At 47.8% G+C, this 23,636-nt stretch overlaps 1 protein-coding gene across 4 annotated transcripts; it reads right to left on the bottom strand.

Moving 5' to 3' along the window:
• Positions 1 to 139: 139 nt before the first annotated feature.
• TMEM184B (transmembrane protein 184B) lies at positions 140 to 23,473 on the bottom strand. Of its 4 annotated transcripts, none has more exons than XM_015863038.1 (10): positions 23,353 to 23,473; positions 14,940 to 15,200; positions 12,542 to 12,707; positions 9,304 to 9,394; positions 8,693 to 8,768; positions 5,928 to 6,019; positions 5,483 to 5,652; positions 4,551 to 4,745; positions 3,666 to 3,689; positions 140 to 2,668 (listed from the first exon to the last, which is right to left on the bottom strand). In XM_015863038.1, the coding sequence occupies exons 2-10, from the start codon at positions 15,138 to 15,140 to the stop codon at positions 2,427 to 2,429; spliced, it is 1,257 nt and encodes a 418-aa protein (XP_015718524.1). In that variant the 5' UTR covers positions 15,141 to 15,200; positions 23,353 to 23,473; the 3' UTR covers positions 140 to 2,426. The 4 variants fall into 4 exon arrangements, with proteins under 4 accessions (XP_015718524.1, XP_015718507.1, XP_032300703.1 ...); XM_015863021.2 differs by lacking the exon at positions 23,353 to 23,473 and adding an exon at positions 18,779 to 18,799; XM_032444812.1 differs by lacking the exon at positions 23,353 to 23,473 and having other exon boundaries at positions 14,940 to 15,206.
• Positions 23,474 to 23,636: the final 163 nt, after the last annotated feature.

Below are 23,636 nucleotides of genomic sequence, written 5' to 3'. Positions count from 1 at the left end.
TCGGCCTCCTCTCCCAGCTGACAGCAATAAGGCTCGGCCTCCTCTCCCGTCGCCAGCAGCAAGAGGCGACGGCCTTAAGTTGTGCGAGGGGAGGTTCAGGTTGGCTACTGGGGAAGAAGTCAGGCAGAGGCAGCTGAGGTACAATCTATATTATCTCTATATGTTTATTTGTCATCATATTTGCTCATTTCTGCAGAGTATAACGTCACAAAGACCAAAATAGAGAGAGCGGCTTGTCGCTGAGCTCACATCAGTTCAACACGATAGGTACAAAACTAGGTGGCTCTGTCTTATTTATCATACATTATTGTTTTTTTGTTTTTTTTTTTCTCCTTTCAGTTATTTATATACAAAGAACTACTCTATGTGGAAAAATAATAAACAAATCCCACGGGTATGTTACACGGTAAACAAAAAGGAAGGGGTAAAGAGGGGAAGGGAGTGAGCAGCTCGGAGGACCTACCCTTAGCCTTGGGCTACCACAGGCAGAACTGCTTGAGAGAGCAAGAGATGCCCTCAGACTCAAGCTCTGGGTCCTCACATTAGATTTGCTCCTCTGGTGCTGGCCTGTTGCAGGGGAGTGCAGGAAGCTCAGAGATGGTTTCGCTTAGTGTTATAAAAAATATATATATATAAAATCATAACGCGTGGCAGCTGGCTGTTACCTGGGCACTAGCTGTTCTCCAGGCTTCTCCAAAGGCAGCTTAGTGCAACAGGGTTATGCTTTAAACTTCTACATACACAAAGCCTTAGGAATATCCAGACCCCTATGCACAGCATGTAGATGCAGCATATGTTTTAAAGTAATGTTTAGAAAATGCTTCCCGAAGCCTGGAGTATCTTCAAGCTCAACAGAGATTTCAGATCTCAGCCATCCAATGCAGCACACTGGGGATGGACATTGGTTAAGTGACACTGGGACATCATGGAGGCCTGCAAATGCAATGGAAGGGGGGGAAGGGGTTTTGTGTTCTATAAGAGAGGGGAAGTTTAAAATAAATACCCCACACTAAAAAACCTATTAATCAAAGCCATGGAAGATGGAAGGAAAGCTCAAACACCAGTCCCGCTTTCCGGGTGGCTTACGGGATAATAAGTTTCATACCAAGCCCCCAAGAAGCCTGGTAGGTAGTGTCTGTGTCTGCTTAAGCAGTTACAGGTTTAGGAAAAGCAGGAGCCAACTGCCTGGTGTTGCAGGGTGTGCTGCTCCTGACCTGGTTGGGGTGCTGAGGAAACAAGGAGCTCTTTGCTCGCTGTCACTTGTGAGGAAGTGAATGAACAAGCGCAGAGATCAGGATAGAGGAGGAAAGGTGAATTCTAGGCAGTAAATCAGACACTGCTTCTCCCAGCAGAGCAACAAGGAGCAGTCTGGAAAGGGTGCATCCCTTCCCAGATACTCCAAAGGGCAAAACTTGTGTAGCTGGCAGGGGAGGCCACCTGAAAGACACCTAAAGTGGGACGTGGTCTGACAGCTGCTGGTGCAATCCATGACTCTAAGAGAGGCAGCTCTGTTGGTAGGGGGCAGGGAACGAGAGGAAAGAACATCTTAGTGTTCACAAACACTCCTTTCCCCAAGAGGGATGAAAGGACCAGAGCTGTATAAACTTCCACCACCTGTCGTGGCCGGTCCTCAACCCTGGTTAGCAGGAGACAGATGCTCCAGGTAGCATCTTGCCCCAGGAATGCAGGGGAGATGGGAAGCTCAGACACCTGGTGATTAGAAAACTCTACCCTTGTGAGTCAGTAATTCTACCCCTGCTGAGCTCCAGCAGGCAGCTTTGACGGGGAGCAGAGAGGGCAGAACAAGACAATGGTCCTGCCCTCTTCCCCTACACTCACTCAAGTATAGGCCTGCACAAGCAGTGCTGAAGAGGTGTGAGAGAAGATGTTCTCTAAATATTCACTGCAATGGCTACAGAGGGTCCAATCTCCAGCCTGCCCCTCAGGAACGCTTATCACTGCATCCTAATCCCATTTCCCAAGGATCACAGAGATGTTAGTACCGGGGAGCTGGGGGTGCAAGCTGTGCCTACATCAACCATTCAGGAAGAGGAATTCGAAGCAGTCAGATCATCCAGTTGAAAACAAAACATTTCTGGCCAAGATTCCAGGCTCTGGCCAGTCACACGCCACATCCAGCTGAGCAGGTATGGGAGGCAGAGCCCCAGAGAGTGGAGCTTTGCTTCAGTTAATTCCAGTCAATTGCTGCTGTAAGGAATGGGTTTGAGAAGCAAGTCTTGGGACCATTCCCCTAATTCCACTCCACTCGTTGCATCCGTACCCACAAAAGCTAATGGGAAATGCCCACTTCTGCAACCTGCACTAAGAGGTGATATGACTTGCGTGTTCCTGCTTCAATAAATTAAAATAATAATAAAAAGCAACAAAGGAGGGAAAATGATAGCCTGTGCTGGTGGTTTTCCCTCCTAGAACTCATCATCGGAGCTCAGCAAGAGGGTCTTCTCATTGTCACGGGCACCCGAGCAGCTGTGGGAGCGTGAGATGATGTGACTGCCATTGCGCCAGGGTGGGCCGTGCTCCAGCGTTGACTGCTGGGTGTACTGCTGGTAGGCTGGGGAGAAGTTGTGGATCGCATCTTGGACGATGTCATGGGGGTTCATGGTCTCCTTGAGGCTGCTGGAGATGCTCTTCATTGGAGCACAACGACCTGTCGGGGTGAGACGGGGAGGAATGGGTGAAGAGTACAGCTGCTTTCCCCCCACCCCGCCTTAACATGAGGGGAAGGAGAACAGGGAACATGCACTCCTAGGTCCTGCAGAACTTTACAGTTACTTTACTTTACTTTATACAATTCCTTCAGCAGCAGCTGAAGAAATGCCACACAAATAAGCAATGCCAAGTTTTATCAGTATTACTCCCAAAGTCTGAGTGAATCCACCTCAGTAACAAATAGGGGCCATGAGAATGGGATAAACAGCAACAACTTCCCTGTGTGTGACCTGGGCTGGCTTAGGGGTGCAACAAGGACAGCCGGGTAAGGAGGTGCTTCTGTCAAGGTTTTTGGAAGTGAAAACATTAAGAAACTTCTAAAAATGTCAAAGAAATGGCCTTTGCCATACCCACTCACTGGAAATTAAATTGACAGGTGGTATAAAAGCACCCACAGGAAAGAAATCATAAAAGGGGAGAGGAGAACACAGGAGATAAAGGAAGGGAGCAGGTGGTACAAGGCAGAACGACAGCTGGAGGGTGTCACAGCAAAGGATGCAGCAGTTGAAGCCAGTCCCACCCAAGTGCCAGCCATCTTTCTAGGAGCTGCCATTTCTCCCAGCTTCTAAGTTCCACCTCCAGCATGGGCTTCTGGCACTGTTCAGCTCTCAGGATGAGCTCCCCCAATGACCAAGGCATGCTGATTAGCTGTAGCATTCATGGGAGAAGGGAGGCTGGGCTGAGAGGGAGTAAACCAGCTCCTTTGAGAGCCTGCTCAGTTTTTCAGGGAGAAATGTTTCATACTGTCCCAACACGAATGCTCTAAGGATGGGTTATACCACTGTCAAGGGCTCTTTTACAAGCAGTTGGATTACAGACCTGCAGGAAGGGGAACAAGGGACAGAGTAGGTAGTAGGCAGGCTGGGAACCAGGACAGAGTGGCATATCCCAGTTAAAACCAACTGAGACAAACACACAGAGCATGCTGCACCTACCGTATGGCCTGTATGATGGAACGGCTGCATCAGGGACCAGTGGCCAAAGCAAGGGAAAGAAAAAAGGGGGAGGGGAGAGATGGAGAGACAGAGAGAGAGAGGAAATAACAAGAACTGAACAAGACCCACCACCAAATCATCCCCAGTCTACTAGACAGCAATTTACCCCTTCATCACACACAGACCTCACCTCTCCTGCCTGTAGCCACTGCCCTTCCTAAACCTCTGGGGTAGCTGGGATGGAGGGATTATCTACATGAACACTGCCCATGGGCTGTTGTCTTCCTGCAGCTCTTCACAGACTCCCATCCACCCCGAACAGGAAGGAATCCCTTCATTTGGGGAACCAAAAGCCCCATTTCCCTGAAAACTTCCACCTCTGTTTTCCCCAGAATAAGATTTCTAGCAGCTCCACCTTCAAAATCATTACAGGAAGATTCTCCTCCTCCAGGCAAAACATATTGCTAAAGCACAGCCTCATCCTCCTGCGCTGGAGTCAAAACAGAGCATGTTTCAGGCCTTGTCCCTCCTGCCTCCAGACTGTTGCACAATCTGGAGCAATGGAGTTCCCCTTTGGGGAGACAGGAAGAAGGACAAACCCACTCTATTTAAAGGATGCAACTTCATGCCACCCTGAGGCCTGCAACAAGCTATCATGGGTGGCATACTAGGGAACTGAAAAGGGAACAATGCAATTCAGGAAAAGTTTCTGGCCTGCAGAACTGTTGCACAATGCATCAGCTCAGACACCACGGAGGAGGGGATGTGATGTTTTTCAAGCACGCAGGTTGAGAGTCATATCAGTGTGCTGGCTCCCAGAGGGACCAATCTCCACCCAGTCTTGCTACCAAGCAGACGGGCTGTGTGCACTGGCATATTTCTTACCTTGTGCATCAAGTCTCTTGTCCGCATACACCTTGTAAGTGAAGGCATGGCGCAAGGCAATGGCTGCAAAGAACATCTCCACACAAATGATGAAGTCTTGATATCCAGCAGCTACCGTGCCTTCACCCACAGACACATTGGCAGAGTGGATTTTGGGGATGGCACCACACTTTTCCAAGATGGCCAACAGCATCCCTAAACAAAGGAATGACCTCAGGTAAACGTGCAAGAGAAGCATGACACTCCGTTGTAATAAGGATGTTTTCCCCTGTCCATATACCAGGTGGCTGAAGAACTCCAGAGAAGACAGAAAGCTTGTGACCAGATGGCTCAAGATGATAAACTAGACAGCTTATTAGTCTGTCTGTACACAGGGAGGATGGGCCATGCTTCAACAGCCTAAATTCCATCTAAGTTCATACTCAATTAGTCTTTGAAGTGCAACTTGGTAGACCTAAGTAGGGCACTGAATAGGGAAATGCTTACAGCCAATTAGTAAGAAGCATTAAGCTGAGGTGGAATTTAGGCTCTCTGATGTGGCGCCTTCATCATGATGTGTATGTATTCTGAATGCCCTTCACAAACACCAATATGCAGTGGTGTCTCTGCAGCAGCACACGTTACGTTCAGCTAGCAAGCTGCTGAACAAGAGTCACAGATAAGCCACTATGATTTTGTTTACAGAGCACTAAGAAGATCTTTAGATGTGCCACTTCAATCAATAATACGGCACCAAGCAGATAAAACCTCAGCTCCTCATGCTTTATGATTGTTTCTGAAATGCAAATCAGCTCTTCTTAGGAAAGGCAACAAAAGATTACAAAACAAAGACAACAATTAAAAACAAAACAAAAAGACATTTTGACTATTAATCATCTGCTCTATCAATTCTAGCTCTCTGTGGCTATAAAGCGAAAGGAAAAGCAGCTCACCTTGCCAGAAGGAGAGGAAGATGACAGACTTCACCATGAAGAACTTGAGTACTGGGCTGTAGGGACTGAGCAGCTCACGCGTGGCAAAGTAGAAAAGGAAGAGGGCATACAGTGCCAGGCTGACAGAGATGTTGTAGATGATCGTCACGTAGAGGTAGCCACTGGTTACACTGAAGAGAGCAAACACATAAACACCTGAAAGCTCTGCATGATCCTTTCCCCTTTGCTGCTGTCACTGGGGAGTACCAGGACACTCATTTCCTTCCTGCCTCTCTGTCCCATTCTCTCCCCCAAACTAAAGCAAAAAAAAACCTGAAACCAGCAGGCTTACCTCTGCCTTCCTTTCTCGTGTACATATTCAGCTTACGTGCATCCTGTCTTTTCCCAAGGCGCAGCAGAGAGAGAAAGGGAAACTGAAACCTCCATTCTAACCAAACATACTTACTCAAAGTCACCATCCTGGTATTTGTCAAAGGCCTGAAGGATGACCGTGCTGATCGCCATGAGGGGCTTCACCACACAGAACTGCAGGGTAGCCTACAGGAATAAGAGAAGGGGAATGAGAAAACGGGGTGAATAAGGCCACATTTCCAAACAAGCATCCAGTGGACACGCCAGTGACCTGCCATGCAAGGCAATGCAATCCAGCCCCAAGAAAGAGTCTGACACTTGCTAATCAATTGTGCTTGAGGACTGAAGCACAAGGAGGAAACAGGAGATTCAGAGGAAGCGTGTGCTATTTTCCCTGTACAGGACAGGAAGACTCTAAGGCACTTGGGATCTGCTCTATCCAGTCTGGCTCTACAGGTATAAAGCACGGCTTCTATGAGGAACTCTCTCACAAAGCTACCACATACTCCGTCATTCTGGAAAGAGGGAAGTTGAATGCTGAGGTCTTAAAAGATCACAAGGTCACGAACCTAAAACATCACCCATATCTCCCCAAAAAAGGCTGGAACATCCTGGGCAGGTGCTGACCTGCATGCACACAGGGAGGACTGCGCACAGAAAGAGGGCAAAACCAAAGAGGAATGATTGCTCTGGATACAATGCAATTTGTTAGTGGTCATAAGACTTCAAGGAGATTAAAAACCCCAGCACATGCCAGTTAGTGAGTCACTGTAAAGATGTGAACTGGAAAAGGTCAGGCTAATTGGTAAACAGCTCTGTCCTCTGTGCTTCCCCTCCTTCCAATCTGCAGATGCCTTAACCATTTCTCTGCAACCCAAACCACCGCGTTTTATTTTTAGATGCTTCCCCAGAAGATGCTATGGCATAGGGGAAGCACATGGATTGTGTGTGACCCATCTGCAAGGGTCACCAGACACAGATCCAGCTAACAGCCTCAATGGGGGCAATTTTAAGGAAATGATCTGTCCAGATTTTAACCCACAGCCACCAACACACCAGCACATTGCTGCAGGATCTCAGGCAATGTGTGCAGACCTACTGACCCCCAGCAGGCACCTGTCTGAGAATGGCTTGGCATGGAGAGAGGGGATGGGAATGAGTGGTTGTAGTACATAGATACCCCCAGGATTAAAGGGACTGGGAAAAGCTTCTGCTTTGAAGGAGGTGGGAGGCAGCACTAGAGATGCTGAGGGCTGGGCTAAGATGGGCACGGTGCTTCTTCCAGCACATTTCTCTTCCTGATCATCACACTGGTGAGATACTGCATAGATTAGCATTGAGATCTGTTCTGCAGCTCTATTCTCTCCAGGAATTTGCCTTGGAAGGTCTCACTCACCAATCCTGGAAGTCATGAAGTACCAGAAAGTGAGTCCTGGTGTCAAAGACCTCTCACCAAGGCAACATGTAAGCTTGAGCCAAGGACAGAAGTACTTAGCACGTCACTTTGCAAGACACCTCCCTCACAGCCTCCACAGCAGAGTTGGCTGTACACAAAGGGCTGGCCTGACTAGATGAACTGCTGCCAGATAACAGCAAAGCAAAAGTGAAATGTCCACCAAAGCCAGAGTTAACAAACGAGCTGAAGATTTGCAGAAGCCAGCAAAATGCCTAAGAAAAAGTGCTTCTAATTTTTACTGTAGTGGGGAAAAAAAAAGCCCCAAACTTTCCAAGCACACTCGTGTGCAACCCACGTAGAAACTTGTCAGAGGCTGCAGGGCATGAGAAACAAGAAGTCTAAGGGAAATTCTCACTCCAGCTCTCCTTCATCTTGATGGGCGTAATGCCTTCTTATGACATGTTTAAAAGGCAACTGTTAACATTATAAAAAGCAAAAAGATTAGCTAATATATGGGATCAAATATGGGGTGTACAAATGAAGTCCAAGAGCAACAAGAGAAGCAGCACACAGGGAACAGTTCAGGGAAGAAAACAAGAAAGGCATGAGAGCAGAATACAGAACAGGAGCAAAGAGAATAAAGAAAGATGTGTTCCTTTCAAAAAGGCCAGTCTGGATATTACTATGAGTCTGCTTGTACCTTTGACGTTTCTCTATGCTGCTAAGACACTGATGATGGGGGCACAATGTGGAGAAGAAGGGCAGAGATCTAGCCCCAGAGACTGAAATGATAGTGAACAGAGCCCTTTCAAAGCATCAGATGTGCTTTTTGTATGTTGTCTCCAGAGAAACCTCATGTAATCATTTCCATCATTGAACAAGGCCTTAAAACTCACCTGCTGTTTCAAGGCAGACAGAGGTGACTGACCTGATGAGCAGACAAGGGCTGTATCGTGGTTTAGATCTCTCTCGCTCCCTCCCCCTCAACATACTCAATTCAGCATAGACAGACATGGTGAGCAATACTTGATTCCTCCTAAAAATCATTGTATTGTGCTTAACCTCCACCTCCTCCTCTACTCCTAGCCATGACAGCAGCACTGGGAATTTAGGAGGCTGTTACACAACCACTGGGTGTCTGCAACACAACACAGCCATCCATTTCTTAAAGTTGGGACTTCTGTAATCCCAAAAGGGGAGAGGAAATCCCAGGGCTAACGTCAGATCCACGAGATAAACCCAGTCTTTTGGTAGGTCTTCTTGATTTGGGGCTAAGTAGAAAACATTAACATATCTTAAAAAAACCACTATCCTGGCAGACTCCGGGCCTGGCTCAAAATCATGTTATAAACCCACTAAAAGGAACGAACACCTCAAAGTTCAGCAGCAAAAAAAGGAACACAGCCACCCTGTCACACGCTTCATTCAGTTCTGGAGGACGGCACAGCTCCTTCAGCCCATACCTGTTTGCAGAATCTCAGGAATCCAATTGAATAGGTCTTTCCCCACAGGCAGCAAGTCCCATATACACAACTGGACCTGAAAGAACCAACAACAGATTACAAGGATTAGAAGCAAGATCTGGGCCTGAGATCATTTCTACCCTATTTCCCTGCTTCCTCTGCAGAAGCCACAGGACCAGCGCTTTCTCCAGTCATGACTGCAGTCACAGCCACAGACTCTTTCAGAGACATATTTAGAACAACATTCTCACTCCATACTCCAAACTTTTTTACAATTTATTTTAAGCTGAGTAGCACGGGGGAGAAAAACAGACCCTGGAGGAAACGCACACAACCAACGGAACAGAGGAAAGATTCAGAGGGGGAGAAAGGAAGAAAAGAAACAAAGGAGCAGGCAGGTGTTCAGAAAAGCTGTGAGTCAATCCAGCTTGCCTAAGAGGACATGATCAGCCTGATCTGTCTTGGAGCAAGATAGTGGTAAATCATCGCTAGCCAACCTGCCCAGACCCAACAGGCATTTGCCACCTGACACAGTTTTTAGGGACAGGTGTAGACACACAGTAGACTGGCACAGAAGGATGATCACATTGTGCTGCAAGCAGAATACTCACTCAATTGGTTTCCCTCTGATCTCAGACATGATGGAGCTCTCCCCTCCCAAGTACTCATAGCAGAGGCTGAGAAAGTTGTATATTACAAAGGCTGCAAAGACATCAATCAGAGTAAAATGACAACCAACATCAAAACAGGTGCAAAGACCAAGAGAGCGGGCAACACACCAAACATCAGCAGGGACTGCATATGCAGCATCTTTCCTTTTAAAGCACTCCAGTTTGTTTTCACTGTGTTTAACTCCCTACCTCAGCATTTACAAGACTGTCTGAACTGGAGTTTGGCCAAGGTCCCAGGCCAGATCTGCTCCTCATGCCAAAAGGGTCACGGGACCATTTAAAACTGTGGTCAGCCTGTTTTACTTGGCAGCTGTAAGATGTCACTCTTTACAGAGTTCCTGTGTGTTATTCCAGGACATTACTCTAGTACTAAATCATATGGCAAAGTTATTTCTGATCTACCAACCATATCTCCTTGCTGTTGCCCTCTGAAGTGATGAGCACTATGTCTGAGGTGACAGATTGTAGACATAAGAGTTGGAAAAAGTGTTTCTACCAATCAGTATAACTGTTTTCATGTCCAATGGGTATTTTCAACAAAAAGGCTTTGTGCTTCATTTCCTCAGAAAGCTGAAATTTCTTGTGTACTGAACAGCTTTCTTCTTAGGTTACTTCTGTTCTGCCTCCCTCAGCAAGTTGGTAAAGATGAGGAAGAGCCTTCTCAGACCGATCACTAATACTCTGCTCCACTTTAATTCTTTTCAATGCTCAGCTGTGCTGGACATAAACACAGTGGGGAGGACTCTTATCATGATTATTGACACACTTCCTTTTCAAGGGATCCAAAACCACTTAACTGTGCATGAAGTTAACTAAAGTTGGCCTCTACAAGTCTTGGCTGCCACTCTCTTGACTTCTCATAATCACTGTTGGATCAGACAACCCTTCTCTCAATTTGATTTTCTATGATACTCCATTCCAAGACATTCCCTGGAATGCCACTACTCAAATCCTGCTTTGGGCCTCTGGCACTGACATAATACAAAATCAAAACAATTTGGGATGGAAACGGAAGTCTCACAGAACTCTGGAATAAGAACTAAAGCCTAATGTACTGTGCTGAGAACCTGACCTCACCGAGTAACCAGTTGTTAGACCTCAGGTCTATTTTACCACATGGAAGAACTTCCACAGTTTACTGCCAGCACGGGCTCTAATTTGTTCTACAAGCATCCAAGCTATGTCCTAGAAAAGAGGTACCTCAACACTGCCCAAAATGCTCGGCCTCCAAACATTATATTAATGGCTTCTAGATGTGCCTAGCTGGCAAGAATGCCACAGCACATAAAAGCTTGTGGTATACCTGCTTCTACTTATGTAACTGGGAAATTGCTATTTCATCTGTCATCTTAGTTACTGACCAGAGTTAGGTATGTTCACAGTGCAATGACTTTGTGAAAGCCATAATTAGGAAAGAAAACACCAAACATGGAAAAGTTATTTAAATAACTGTGGTAAGCTCTTTCGCCTGCAATTTTCCGGCAGCTTGGGTGACAGCTCCAACCGCTCAGAGGAAGAAAAGCAGAGCTTTTCCTATTACTCTCCAGTGACCCCTGCCCTCTGATGTGGTCATTACAATACCAGCTGCCCATTCCACACCAGAGGAAGTAAACAAAAAGTTAAGGTGGGAGAAGTATCTGTCCTTCCACTCCCCAAAGAAACATAGATTCTTCCCCCCAAAAAAGAAATAAGTGAGGAGAAGGATGGCAAAGGAAGCATAGAGGACAAAGAGGCAGTTTCAAAGCAGTCTCCACAAAAAGCAATGGAGAACTTGCTGGCCAAATGTGCTTTCACCTCTACCTGCAGTCCCCTTCACACAGCACAACATGCTGAGAAAGCTGGTAAGCTCTGGAGTGTGGGCTGCCTCCTGAGCAGAGGCTCTGATGTTTGCAAACTCCCTGTGCAAGGCAGAGGGATAATGGCTGTTGCTAGGAGAGGAGTTTTGCAGTGCTGCAGGCTTCCTGCTAGACCTACACACGCACACAGGGTGGGGAAGTAGGGAGGATGGGGTGGAAAACAACAGGACCAAACAAAGCTGCCTTCTGAATCGTGTGCACACGTTTGCCATCTGCTGCTGCTTCTGTGTCTCAGGGCATTGTCACGGATGTGAAGGAGGGGCACTGGTCCTTTGAGCCGATTAACCTGTTTGCACGGTCAGGGGCACCCCTCTGCAATGCAGATCCCACTGAAACAATTTAATGCAGGTATGGCAATAAACTGCCCTCAAAAACACACTGCCAAAATGCATTCTCTCCTGTGGGTGGGCAGAAGGCTCTTTTTTTGGATGAGACAGAAGGGATGTTTAGATAGCATTTATTGCGGAGGAACTGTTTCTCTCACATAAAACATTAGTGGTATCATCTGCAGCAGATGACCAAAAATGAAAGCATCAGTAACTCATCCTCTTCTGCAGGACTGCGAAGCACTTCACCCCTCAACAACACAAGCATGTGGAGGCTGTGCTACACTGTGCCATCACACAAGGGGCCACAAGGTAAGACAATACACACATAGAACCACACAGAATGGCTGAGGTTGGAAGGGACCTCAAGGATCATGAATCCCCAGCCACAGGCAGGGCTACCAGCCTCCCCATTTAATACTAGGCCGGGCTGCCCAGGGCCCCATCCAACCTGGCCTTGAACACCTCCAGGGATGGGGCATCCTCAACTTCTTTGGGCAGCCTGTTCCAGCACCCCACCGCTCTCATAGAAAAGAACATCCCCTGACATCCAATCTAAATCTTCCCCCCCTCAACTTAAAAACATTTCCCCTGTGCTGCTGTTATCTAACCTTTCAAAGAGTTGACTCCCCTCCTGTAGCAAACGGTTTGAAGCAAGTATCTGGTTACTAAGAGCTGTTCTAAGAGCTAGGAACTAATCAATCCCTTGCTTTAAAGACCTGCATTTTTTGCTTTATACCTTCCTGAAGCAAAGGTCCAGAAAAATCACAGACTTTGTCACTACAAAACACAAGAGAAAAAGCTCAATGTATCTTGTCATGCTCAGAGTCCAGGAATTGAGGAGGCGTCATTTTTCAATCACTGAGCAAGCCATGGTCGACCAGACAGACACCCCGTAAGAATGCATCTCAGTAGCCCATGGAGATGCTTCTCCTTGTTCCCAACTAGGAGCAGCAGAGACTTCCCACCTCCCCCCTGTGTCTGAGCCCTCCTTACCTTCATAGCAGTCCCGCACTGTGCCAAAGTAAACATAGTACTGGTCATTTGTGAAGAACAGGAGACTGAGCCATGAGTCAAAAGCATAAATGGGCACAATGAAGAGGATCCGAACGATGTAGCGCTGTTCATTTGGGCAGCTATAGCAGCGAAGGTGCATGTAGATCTGGGAGGGTAGAGAGGGAAACCAGGGTCAGCAGCATGTGGAGTAGAGAGGAGAAAGTGGAACTAGAGAGCCAAGTGGGAAAACAAATTCAGTAAAACAACTCTTGGTTGTCTCCAGCAACCTCAAGGTGATATGCATCAAAAAAATTGCTGTTATCTTATGACATCCATACAGCATCCCTTGTTTTGCAGAGAGAGAGGAGGAGGAAGTGGAAGCACTTCTAATTTAGCTCCTTGTTAGGAATGCTGTTATTATCATCACCTTTCCCTTCTTTCACTCATCATTTTTTTTTCCTATTACCAATCTCACATTCCTACTATCCTATTTTAAGTACCTAAGATTGACAACACTGCAGGTTCCTTTTCTCTGAACAGAGCAGCACACACTCACTGTGAACATGCTCACTATCCAGACAGCTCTGGATGTTTTTAAGACCTTCACCTGAAACAACCTGAGAGTGCCCTTCACATCAGCACAGAGGTATCACCACCATGCCCACAAAACCACATCTCTCTGTGCTGCATCTACATGTTTCCTGGATAACTCCAGGGCTGGTAACTCCACCACAGGCATACTATGAAGATGAGCACCACTTCTGTAAAGGCCTAATAGCACAGCAGGAGTTTCAGCTGATGTTGCAGGTACACTCTACAGGTCATGGAGGCAGCAGAGGGCACGTTCTCCAGAGGCCAGGCCTTTGCACAGCAACCCTAATCAAGCTGCTGTCCTGGCTGTTGGAATTAATAGCACCTTGTTTGTTACGTATCTGCCTCATGACTGGCTGATCTGGCTGCCTGAAGTAGCACAAGCATTTGTTTGCAGCTTCACCCTCCATATGGGTGTGCATGTGACATGGGCGTGCTGTGCAGGTTCTATAGGGTCTAATGAAGCACACGTTGATGACCTCATCTTCCCCTTGTGAGGGAGAGGAAGTTAACTCCTGTTCATATCTCTCTGCCTCTTGGCCAGGTTCAGTCAAAGTTGACTGAAGGGCTCAAAAGACATTTATTTCCTCTCCCCAGCCTGCAGGGATCTCCCAAAAGCCTCATTTCCTGTCAAGAAAAGGTTGAAAATAAAGCAGTGCTAACTTAGTGATATTTTTTCCTTGTGACAATCCCAGTGACACACCTCACCTAGTACAGGGACAGCTGACACCCGGCTTCGAATGACTCCAAGCTTTGCCCTTGGGATGTCACAAGAGCCCTGCAATCTGTGCACCTACAAGAGCACTTTAGTCAGGAACAGCTTTCCTGTAACAGGGCAACAGTGTGCTTCAACCAACAGAGTCTCTCCAGCACTGACCTCCATTGTTTTTTCTTTAGAGAAGGGCATCAGTGCCTAACTACACAAGGCTACACTGCATAGAAAAGATTTTCCTCCTACCCTTGGTAGGTGATCAATTTGTGCTCTGAAACAGGAAGACCCGTGGCACTTGCAATTGTTACCCAAGCTGGTGAAACTACAGGTGTTACTCTTTCTTATTCATCAGTGACTAATCCACTTTTGAGTTTCACTATCCCCTGTATGCCATTAATAGGCTGTAGTTTTCTAGGCCCCAGTCATCACTCTGGAATCTACTGACCAACAGGTACAAAGCACAGGTTGATAAATAACAGGGCTTGCGTTTCCCCACTGTTTTTCAGTTCACATGACAACTGCATGAGAGAGAGGTACAGAACGGGATGAAGCATTTGAGTTGTTCTGGCTCCCAGGGCACCTACCCCAAAATGAGGGGAGGGGAGAGAAATTAAAACAAAACATTTCCTGCTACTCCTTTCCGCAGCAGAGTTCAGCCTGGGGATTCCACTGGCACAGTAGATCAAAGGAGGTATGTCAAACAACAGATGACCAGGATCATTTAGCTAACAGCTGACACAACACCAAAATGGCTGGTTACAGCTACAGGACCTGGGAAAGGACGGCTTGAGAGAACACACCTTTCTGCAAACACTTGAGAGAAGGCCAAATGTTCTGCACCTCTTGGCTGTAAAGCATTTCTTTCCTCTACAGTCAGACTACAGAACCTGGGCAGAAAAAGGACTTCATACAAAAGCTGCCACCTTGACTAGCAGAAATAATGCAACAGAGTCCCAAAGAAGAGGTCCTCGTACCACCCGAGAGTCTACAGCCCTCCATAACATAGCTATATCTGGCAGAGATTTGCAAAGGTATCACGTATTCCTCCGTATGGGAAAAGGGAGAGAGTCAGAAATAGCAGCAACAGGCCTTTACCTGATGGCAGGTGATGAGCAAAGCTGTCCACACAAAGAAACCTGAGATGGCCTGAGCAGCAGTGGTCATGAGGAATATCGGCTGCTCGACAGCTGTGGGGCTACCATCCTCTGGCAACCAGGAGAAGTTGGGAGCCACAGCTGGCGTGGTGGCAGCTGACCCCAGCCTGGGGGCTGCAGTGACGTCAGTCATCACCATCATGGTGCCTTTCAGAGTGAGGTTCCACCTGGGATTGCTGAAGAACTGACCGAGAGACAGGACCTGCCATGGAAGAGAACCAACAGCAACTGAACTCAGCTGAAAGGACTAGGGAGCACAACAGTAACAGTGTTTTGCCTGCTCATGCTTTATGAACAGGACCTGGTAAGTCTGTATCTGCTACCCCTTATATACAATACAACAGATCACTCTTTCCACTCACAACACAGCTGTCATCCCCCACCTGCAGCAAAAACATGTAAAAACAAGATGAACACCACATTCACCTACTACAAGGCAAAGGGAGCAGGAAAGCATCCCCATCCCTTCCACAAGGAATCCCTACCTCTCCTAATACCATTCTGAAAGCAAAATGCAGCCCACAGTGCCTGCATTGGAAAGATACATGCTGAAAGCTCCCCCGGCTAGAAAGAAGAGCATGAAAGCGATGCTTTTATCAAACACCATATGGCACGGTATACTTAGTCAGCCTATCACTAACTCTGCTAACTTAGCATCATTTTCTCCGTGATGTGAATTTAGCCTGATTGGTGCTTAAAAGCCAGCTGACCCATGGAAACACACCCAGAACACACATACATGCAAGATTACAAAGCACCATTACCCATAGATGAAAAGCTGTCCTCATTCAATGGAGCAAATTCTTACAGGTCCAAGTTCTAAAGCAGCTATTATTTTCAATTTGGTCATAAAGAGGCTCTAATGTGACCTCTGGGTTGGAGGAAGATAATCCACTTAAACCAAGATCACAAGCAGACTGCCATTGGCTCTGTGAACTCTAAGAGCCTCTTTTGCTTGTCGTTGTAGCAAAGACGCTATTACCAAGGGAAACAGCACCATTCTGCCTCCTGATAACCTCATAATAATTCTGGGGGTGCCCTTTCTTGTATGAGTGCACAACTGCTATGGTTTAATTCATAAGATAATAGTCAAACTTGGCTTTTCTTAGCTCTTCCCAGTCAGTCTTTTTCCATAATATTCCTGCTTGAAGTCACAGCTTTCCATAGCTGCACATAAAGCTGCAGGAGGAGTAAGAGCTGGAGTTCCACTCTTATTCAAGCCAGACCAACAGTGCAGCCCCAAATACAACACTGGGCACGTCATCAGAACAGAGGAACTGAAAGGAACAGCTCTGCTTCTCCGCACTTCCCTCTTTTATCAGAAGCTGAAACAGCAAAAAGGGTTAAGCATTCTGAAGCAAGGACATTTGCAAGTTCAAATTGTGTACATAACCTTAATACTGCCCTCTTGTGATTGTACGCTGTCTTTAATTGAATTATTATGCACTGTTCCTTGTTTAATCCCCTTTAATTCACACAGTCATTGCGACCAGTAACTCTTTCCAGCACTGTATTTGAAACAAAACACGCACGCTTTCTTCAGTGGGACTCTACTTCTGTTCCCCTACCCCAAGACCCAACCCACCCATCTGAGAGCAGCCCTTATCCTCAGGGCTGCCTGAGGACATGTTTACATGGGTCAGTACTACTTCTTGATTACAACCCTCAGCTCATTCTCCCTCCTAGTGAAACACAAAGGAATGCTGCATTTCTGAATGTTCAAAATTAACACGCACGTCCAAAGCATCCCTTCTAATCAGGGTGGTGAGGTACTGGCACAGGTTGCCCAAAGCAGTGGTGGATCCCCATCCCTGGAGATGTCCAAGGTCAGGCTGCAGGGGCTCTGAGCACCCTGATGGAGCTGTGGGTGTCCCTGTTCATTGCAGAGGAGTTGGACTGCATGACCTTAAAGGTCCCTTCCAACTCAAAGGATTCTATGATTCTATAAGTGGACACCCACCTCCCGTGCAGCATCACCCCTACCACACCGTGTGCTTCCTCTGTTGCCTGGGGAAAAGGTCCAATGTCTACACAGCTATCTCCAATTCTCCTGCATTTTCTCCTTTCTTCCACTTTGCCACTGCAGTTATGCAGCAGCCCAGCTCTGGTCAGCCTAGTGGATCCAGTCTCTTTCTGTATACTCCTCCCAGCTGGCTGCATCTTTGCTGTTGTTTCTCATGCATTTTAAGCTACACGGGACAACCATCTTTTTGTTCTCTGCCTGCACAGCTCCCAGTACTGTGAGGTACCAATCCAATGACATTACCATATGGCAAATTAGGGGCATTTAGAAATCTACATCAATCCATTTTGTATTGCACTGGGAATCCAACACATTATCAACTTCATAGAAGAGGATCATAAAAGTTGGAAAATACCTGTAGGATCATCTAGTTCAATCGTCAGCCCATCATCACCACATCCTTCAGCACCACATAACCTTCACATAGGTCAGAAGGGTTTTGCCCAGTGTACACACAGGAGCAAGCCCAAGTGGCCATAAAGCCCTGCTCCCTGTCCTAGGAGGGAGAGGGCAACCCATCGACTCCCTGCTCCCAGACTTTACCCCTCAGTTCCTCGAGAAGTTTCTGGAACAATTCCTTGCTCTTCCACCACATCCTGTTTTCTCCTCCAGGTCACTGCTTCCATTTATAAGGGAGACTAAAGTTACTTGCACCCTTACTCCACCCCTCTGGAGCAATCTCCTAAATATACTGCAGAAAAGCAATTCATTTCCCTCTGACGCTTTCCCATCTCCGACTTACTACCTTGCTCCCCCCGGAGGTAACAGGACCAGGAGTAATGCATAACCAGGAAAAGTGCTGAGTGCTGGAAACCGGACTGTACCCAGAAAGTCTGTCTGGGCAGAACCATAAAGGTTAGAAAATATCTCTAAGATCAGTCTGCCAGCCCATCCCCGCCATGAGGGATCCCACTAAGCATGTCCCTCAGTGCCACATTCACACGGCTCTGGAACATCTCCAGTAAACACAGAGGGCTCCACTTTAGGAGCACCAGGCTTTGCCCTCAGTGGGAGAAGAAACATCATTACCAAGACCCTTACAGGAAAGGGGCTCCATCCTGCACAGGAGTGGTTCTGCTGCTCACTGCTTGTGCCCATACAGCCTGCGGCCACAGGAGAACAGCAGCGCAGTCGTTCTCCATCAGAAACAGATTGCCATCCCTGAGTCTTTTGGAAACAGAGGCCTTCTGTCCCTAACGCTAACACGGCAGCTTCTTCCACCAAAAATAAACTCGGAACAGTAAACAGAAGGGATCTGGCACAAGTGCAAACAAAAAAACTTGGTTTTTTGGCTCGTGTCAACGCATGGAAAATGTTAGCAGTGAGGAGGAGCTGTTTCTACATCAAGATAAACAGCCATAAATACACCAAGCCCACTCCTGGCGCTGTGCAAGAGGAGGGAAGTGGTGCTTGAAGCACCAGGTCCCCAAATTCCTGCGGGTTCCAAAGAGCACTGCAGCTGATACCGGGATACCAGGAGTGAACGGCAGCGCACTGAAGCTGCTCTCTGCCATCTGCAAACACAATCTGCGCTTTTAAAATAGATCATCTCCTCTGAGGCTGAAAGTATTTCATTTCTAAACTGCTGAGAGAGCAAAGAACGATACACAAAGCTACCCCGGGAAAGAGCCTTAACATCTCAGCCTCTGTCTGTTACAAGGGACAAGCTAGGAAACAAACCCAACCTGGCTGCAAGATCCTCATGAATGGCTGCAAGGTGAGGAGCTGCCCCTCCTTATGCCCAGCTCCATGCTTACCCTCATGCAGTGGGTGATCTGAAGGCAGAACTTTAGGCCGCAGGGAAAAGCTTGGCATCGGTGAAGCAGGAGCTTTGTGGTTTTCAGAACGTCCTCTACACTTAGAAGGGGTACAAGAATATGAGACAAAATGGTTCGAGGTTTATTTTAGAGTATTTTAATTATAAGAATGCCCAGAATTGCCAACTGGGATCAGCTCCTTCCATTGTGCCAGGTATATACCGCAAACTTGTAATTGATTTAACTCCTTTTCAACCCCCAAAGGAACAGCACATCTAACCAGCTGATCTAGCGAAGGGTAGAGAAAGCAAGAGGGAAGGCAGGACTAAATAATGCCACAGAGCGCCAGAGCCACTGGCGCAGATCAAACCAGCGATAGCAATAAAAGAAAATCAAATGCTTTTAAATTTATTGCATCTTAAATTGCTTTTGCTCTCTGGGGTGGCATCTACTTTAGTTAGCTACAAGACATTAAAAGGCCTCAGTGGTGTGTTTTTAAGCTCTCCTATCACGCTCCTGAAACAATCTGTAAGCTAAGTATGCGGCCAGCCATGCAGTGTTGGCTAGTACGACTTATTACATGTTACCACTCAAGCAGGACAAAGCCTCCTTAACCTCAAGCCCCTGAAAGCTGCTCTGCATCACACACCTCATACCCATGCATTTAACACCATCCAGACATGAGCTGTGCTCAGCGAGGAGAAAAGCGTGCAACATACAACGCACAGAACCATGCAGCAACTGCACGTGGTAGAGAAGAGCATCACAAAGGTCAAATCAGAGGGTTCAGCATGGGGGGAGCAGTAGAAGGCCGGCCCTGGAGCTGGCCATCCAGGAGGGCTCTGGGTGCCCAGGTAAAGGTGCACCCACCCTACACCATATGTAAGAGATAATCCCACCCCTGGGTACAATAAGGAGCACATACACACAACTTTCAGCAAGCCCATGCAACCTCTTTTCTCATTTTAAGAGAATCATAGAATATCCTGCACTGGAAGAGACCCAATAAGGATCACTGAGTCCAGCTCTCAGAAACACCACACGAATCCTAGCTGCTCCCGGCACCCACCAGCCCTCCATTTAGCTAACCCACCCAGTGCTGCTTCCCCTCCACGACACCCATTTAAAACTCAGAATCAACAACAAAACCCTTTTACCCTGAGCCGTGCACACTCTTCTTTCCAGTGTTTTTTTCTGCTCTATTAATTTCTGTTGTCTCGCTGTACTCTCACAGCCCTCCTCCCCCTCCGCCCTCCTCCTCTTTTTTTCTTTTTTAGCTGATTGACCCACATTGTAATAGGTCAGCATCCAACATCCAGTCCCGTTTTTGGAAGGAGACAGGAAGAAGAGAGAAAAGAGGCTGGAGAGGAGGAGATGGAATGCTCTCATCCTTCCCATTCCCCTTTGGGACTAGGGCCATGCACTGCATCCCTGTGCCATATTCCTCACAGCTCTGCTCCACAAGAACCAGTCCAGCCCTCTGTTCCTGGGAGTGAAACATAGGAAGACCACAGATACATTCTGCAACTGGCAAAGGGGAAAGAGGTGGCGAGAGAAAGGATGTGTTGTAAACGCTTATGTCCGGTGCCACAGAGGAAGTTTGCCTTTCATCTCCCAAAGGACTTCAAACTGCCACGGAGCCAAGCATTATGGCCTGTTTGGTCTCCATTAGTGTTCAGAAAGCATCAATGAGTGTCAATAGGTGTCATCTTTTCCACACGAAGGAATTCAATGACACACCTTTGCTTCATAGACACTTCCACGTCAGACACCATTTGGTCAGATTGCCCCTCTGCTGCCCTCTGTCACGTGGCAACATAACGTAATGGAATATTGATGGGAAGGTTCAAACTCTACATCCACCTCTGATGTCATGGGCCAACATCATAAAACAGGAGGCATTATTTCCAGAGCGGCCTTTGTATCTGAATAACTTCTGGCTTAAAGCTCTGCCACAAAATCAGTGTCATCACAAAGATACTGGAACAGGGGAAAGTCTGAAAGTCAGCTGGAGAGAGGTCACTCCCAGCTACCTTAGGGCAATTAGCTGCCAACAGCTTCGCCCAGCTCTAACCACTCTTCCCTAACAAAACCAGCCAGGAAGAGATGAGATACGCTGAGCCATCAAGAGAAGAACTCTCTCTTTTCCATCTCACCAGGTGCCTGGTTTCTCTGAGTTCATTTTAAGTGACCTGGAGAGAGAAAGAGGTACTTCTATCACTGCTGCTTAGGCTGTATTTGTGCTCAAAGATGAGCAGACAACTGCAGGCTCCCAAGCTATCAGCTCTGCAGCCTCTGATATCACAGGATGTTTTACGGCCTTGGGAGGAAACAGTGGCAAGGCAAGGACAGCTTTAAAAGGCATTACTTCATCTCATCTCCTTCTCAAAGCTTCAATGCCACACTTGGTAATGTGTGGCATTTTCTTTCCCGAACCACAGAGATCTTTTTTGTGGGTTTTTTTTTGGCCACATATTGTATAAGGTGCCAGATGCACAACACAGCCGAGCAGAGAAGAATGCTTTCAGCTTAGAAAATGCAAGCTGAGACTGCGATGCCATCTCTCTCTGCTCCCGATCACTCTCCATTATCCAGTGTCCCCAAACAGCTGATCCTTTCAGTATAACCAGAATCCCACGCACTGTGACTGTAAGATGATAAGAGCAGCATCTCCATCCTTTCAATCCAGAGACAGACCTCAGGGTGGGGAGCCAAATATGCACATACCCAATGGGTTAAGTGACATTCAGTGCTGCAGGTAGAACACGTAAGGTATTTCCTTCTAGAATTTCCTGTAAATTATGCCCCTCAGGGGCCACGAGGATCTGGTGACACCCAGGTGCAGCAGGGCTCCTGGGCAGCTCACCCACACGCTGTATTTTCCCTGAACACGGTTTGATCTGCTGCCTTTCCAGACACCACCACAAACAAAAACAAAACCAAAAACCCCTCAGAGGCTGAGCCGACTGTTAAGGACCAGAGACAAAGTTGCTGTGAGCAAGTACTTATCCTCAGGAGAAGGATGGCTATCAAACGAGGCTCCTGGAAGGCGGCTGAAGCTCACGGCCTTCACTGGCAATATTTTACCTTCAAAACCATCCTGAGGGTTGCTGTGCTGAAAACATGAATGGTTGCTCCCTTCTAAATTAGTTCATAATGAAACAGAATGAAAAAAGAATAGTTCTAAAAGGCGCTTCCAGTCTAAACAGTATCATATTTTACAGTTACTTTAACTGAGCGTTTTAATTTCCTTATCACTTTCAAACAGCCTTCAGAGCCCTGCGTGTTCTGGGAGGATGTAACACCTTGACACTGAATAATGCAATTTCTGTCTGGATTCTGTCAGGTCTTTTGGAACAAGCCAGCTCAGAATATTGCCATTACACCAAACCAGCTAAACTTCACCTTCTGACCAGCCCATGTATGTCTGAGAACCTTTCCCATCTAAATGCTATGTGTCCCAGTGAGGCTGTCAGTAGCATCCTGAAAGCATGAATTTTCCCAAGCTACTGCACAAACACAAATCTTCAATATAACAAATGTGAATAGCAAGAACGTTTCTAAAGAGATTTCTGTCCCCTTCTGGGAAGAATTATAAGCTCTTGAACTCCAGGAGAAATTACAGCAACACAAGTTCAGCAGAATAGTTAACTACTGTGTCAAACAAAAGTCAAGTCTTTGTTAGCAGGCCCTGCTAGGCAGGGGGGTTGGAACTACATGATCCTTGAGGTCCCTTCCAACCCGGGTCATTCTGTGATTCTGTAATGTCTGCTTGGTTAAAGTTTCATTATGTAGAATCATAGAATGGCTTAGGTTGGAAGGGACCTCAAAGCCCACCCAGTCCCATCCCCTGCCATGGGCAGGGCTGCCACCCACCAGCTCAGGCTGCCCATCCAACCTGGCCTTGAACCTCCAGGGATGGGGCACCCACAGCTTCTGAGGCCAAAACGTTTCTATTTACCCTGCAGATGCTGTTCTGTCACTGATCAATCACATCTTATTCTCGTCAGTGCTTCTCTGGGAGGAAGTCTGTCTTCTTCAGCGATTACTTCCGACTGAGCTCCATACGTGGCAACAACGTCTCCAAACTTTCTTCGCAACGCTCCCACCTTCGCTATCTCCTCTCCTCATCTCCTCCTCCCCCTCTAACAGGGAGCTCCTTCCAAGGAGCTTTCACAAAGCCGTCTGAAACCCACTCCATCCCTTTTCCTGGATTACGACTGACCAGAACCCAGCAACACGCACAAACGTCCCCATTCCTGCAGCTTGCCAAGCCCGAATCACTCCTCACAGGGCTACCAGAACCTCCAGCAAGTTCCCAATCCACACACGGCAGGGGAACACGCTGACAGCCTCCCCTACACAGCACCCACGGAGCAGGGTAGACCAGAAGGCGACAGCCGGAGGGTGGCACCCAGCAGAGAGCGGGGGTGAAGGGAGGGAGCTGCGTGCGAGGCACAGGCCCCACCAGGCCCTGGAGGCGGCAGAGGCTGCCTCAGCGATGGGCTGCGGGCCCCCTCGCCCTCACGCACCCCACAGCAGCATCACCACCCTCCTCCCCCGGCCCGGCTTACCTGCAGGCGGGGCTCGGCTCGGCCCGGCCCGACACTGTGCTCGTGCCCTGCCCCGCTGCCCCGCGGGCGGGCGCCGGTAGCGGCGCTGGGGCAGGCGGGCGCGCACGGCCCTCACCAGCCCATGGCGCCGCCGGGCCCTCCCCACCCGGCCCTCCGCACTTGCGCATGCGCCGCCGCTAGAAAAGGGGGGGAATGGGCGGGGCGCAGGGAGATGACGTCACCGCCCCGCTCTTAAAGGGGAACGCACCACATTTCTCACAGCGCTGTCCAGGCCGCAGCCCCTC

Source organism: Coturnix japonica, chromosome 1 (assembly GCF_001577835.2).
Source record: "Coturnix japonica isolate 7356 chromosome 1, Coturnix japonica 2.1, whole genome shotgun sequence".
Taxonomy (NCBI): Eukaryota; Metazoa; Chordata; class Aves; order Galliformes; family Phasianidae; genus Coturnix; species Coturnix japonica.
This window is presented reverse-complemented; position numbering and strand designations above follow the sequence as displayed.

Coding starts and splice junctions, on each gene's coding strand:
- TMEM184B (XM_015863021.2), bottom strand. Junction 5,653..5,927: donor TACCAGGATGGTGACTTTGA/GTAAGTATGTTT, acceptor TGCTCTCTTCAG/TGTAACCAGTGGCTACCTCT. Junction 4,746..5,482: donor CTTCCTCTCCTTCTGGCAAG/GTGAGCTGCTTT, acceptor TCCTTTGTTTAG/GGATGCTGTTGGCCATCTTG.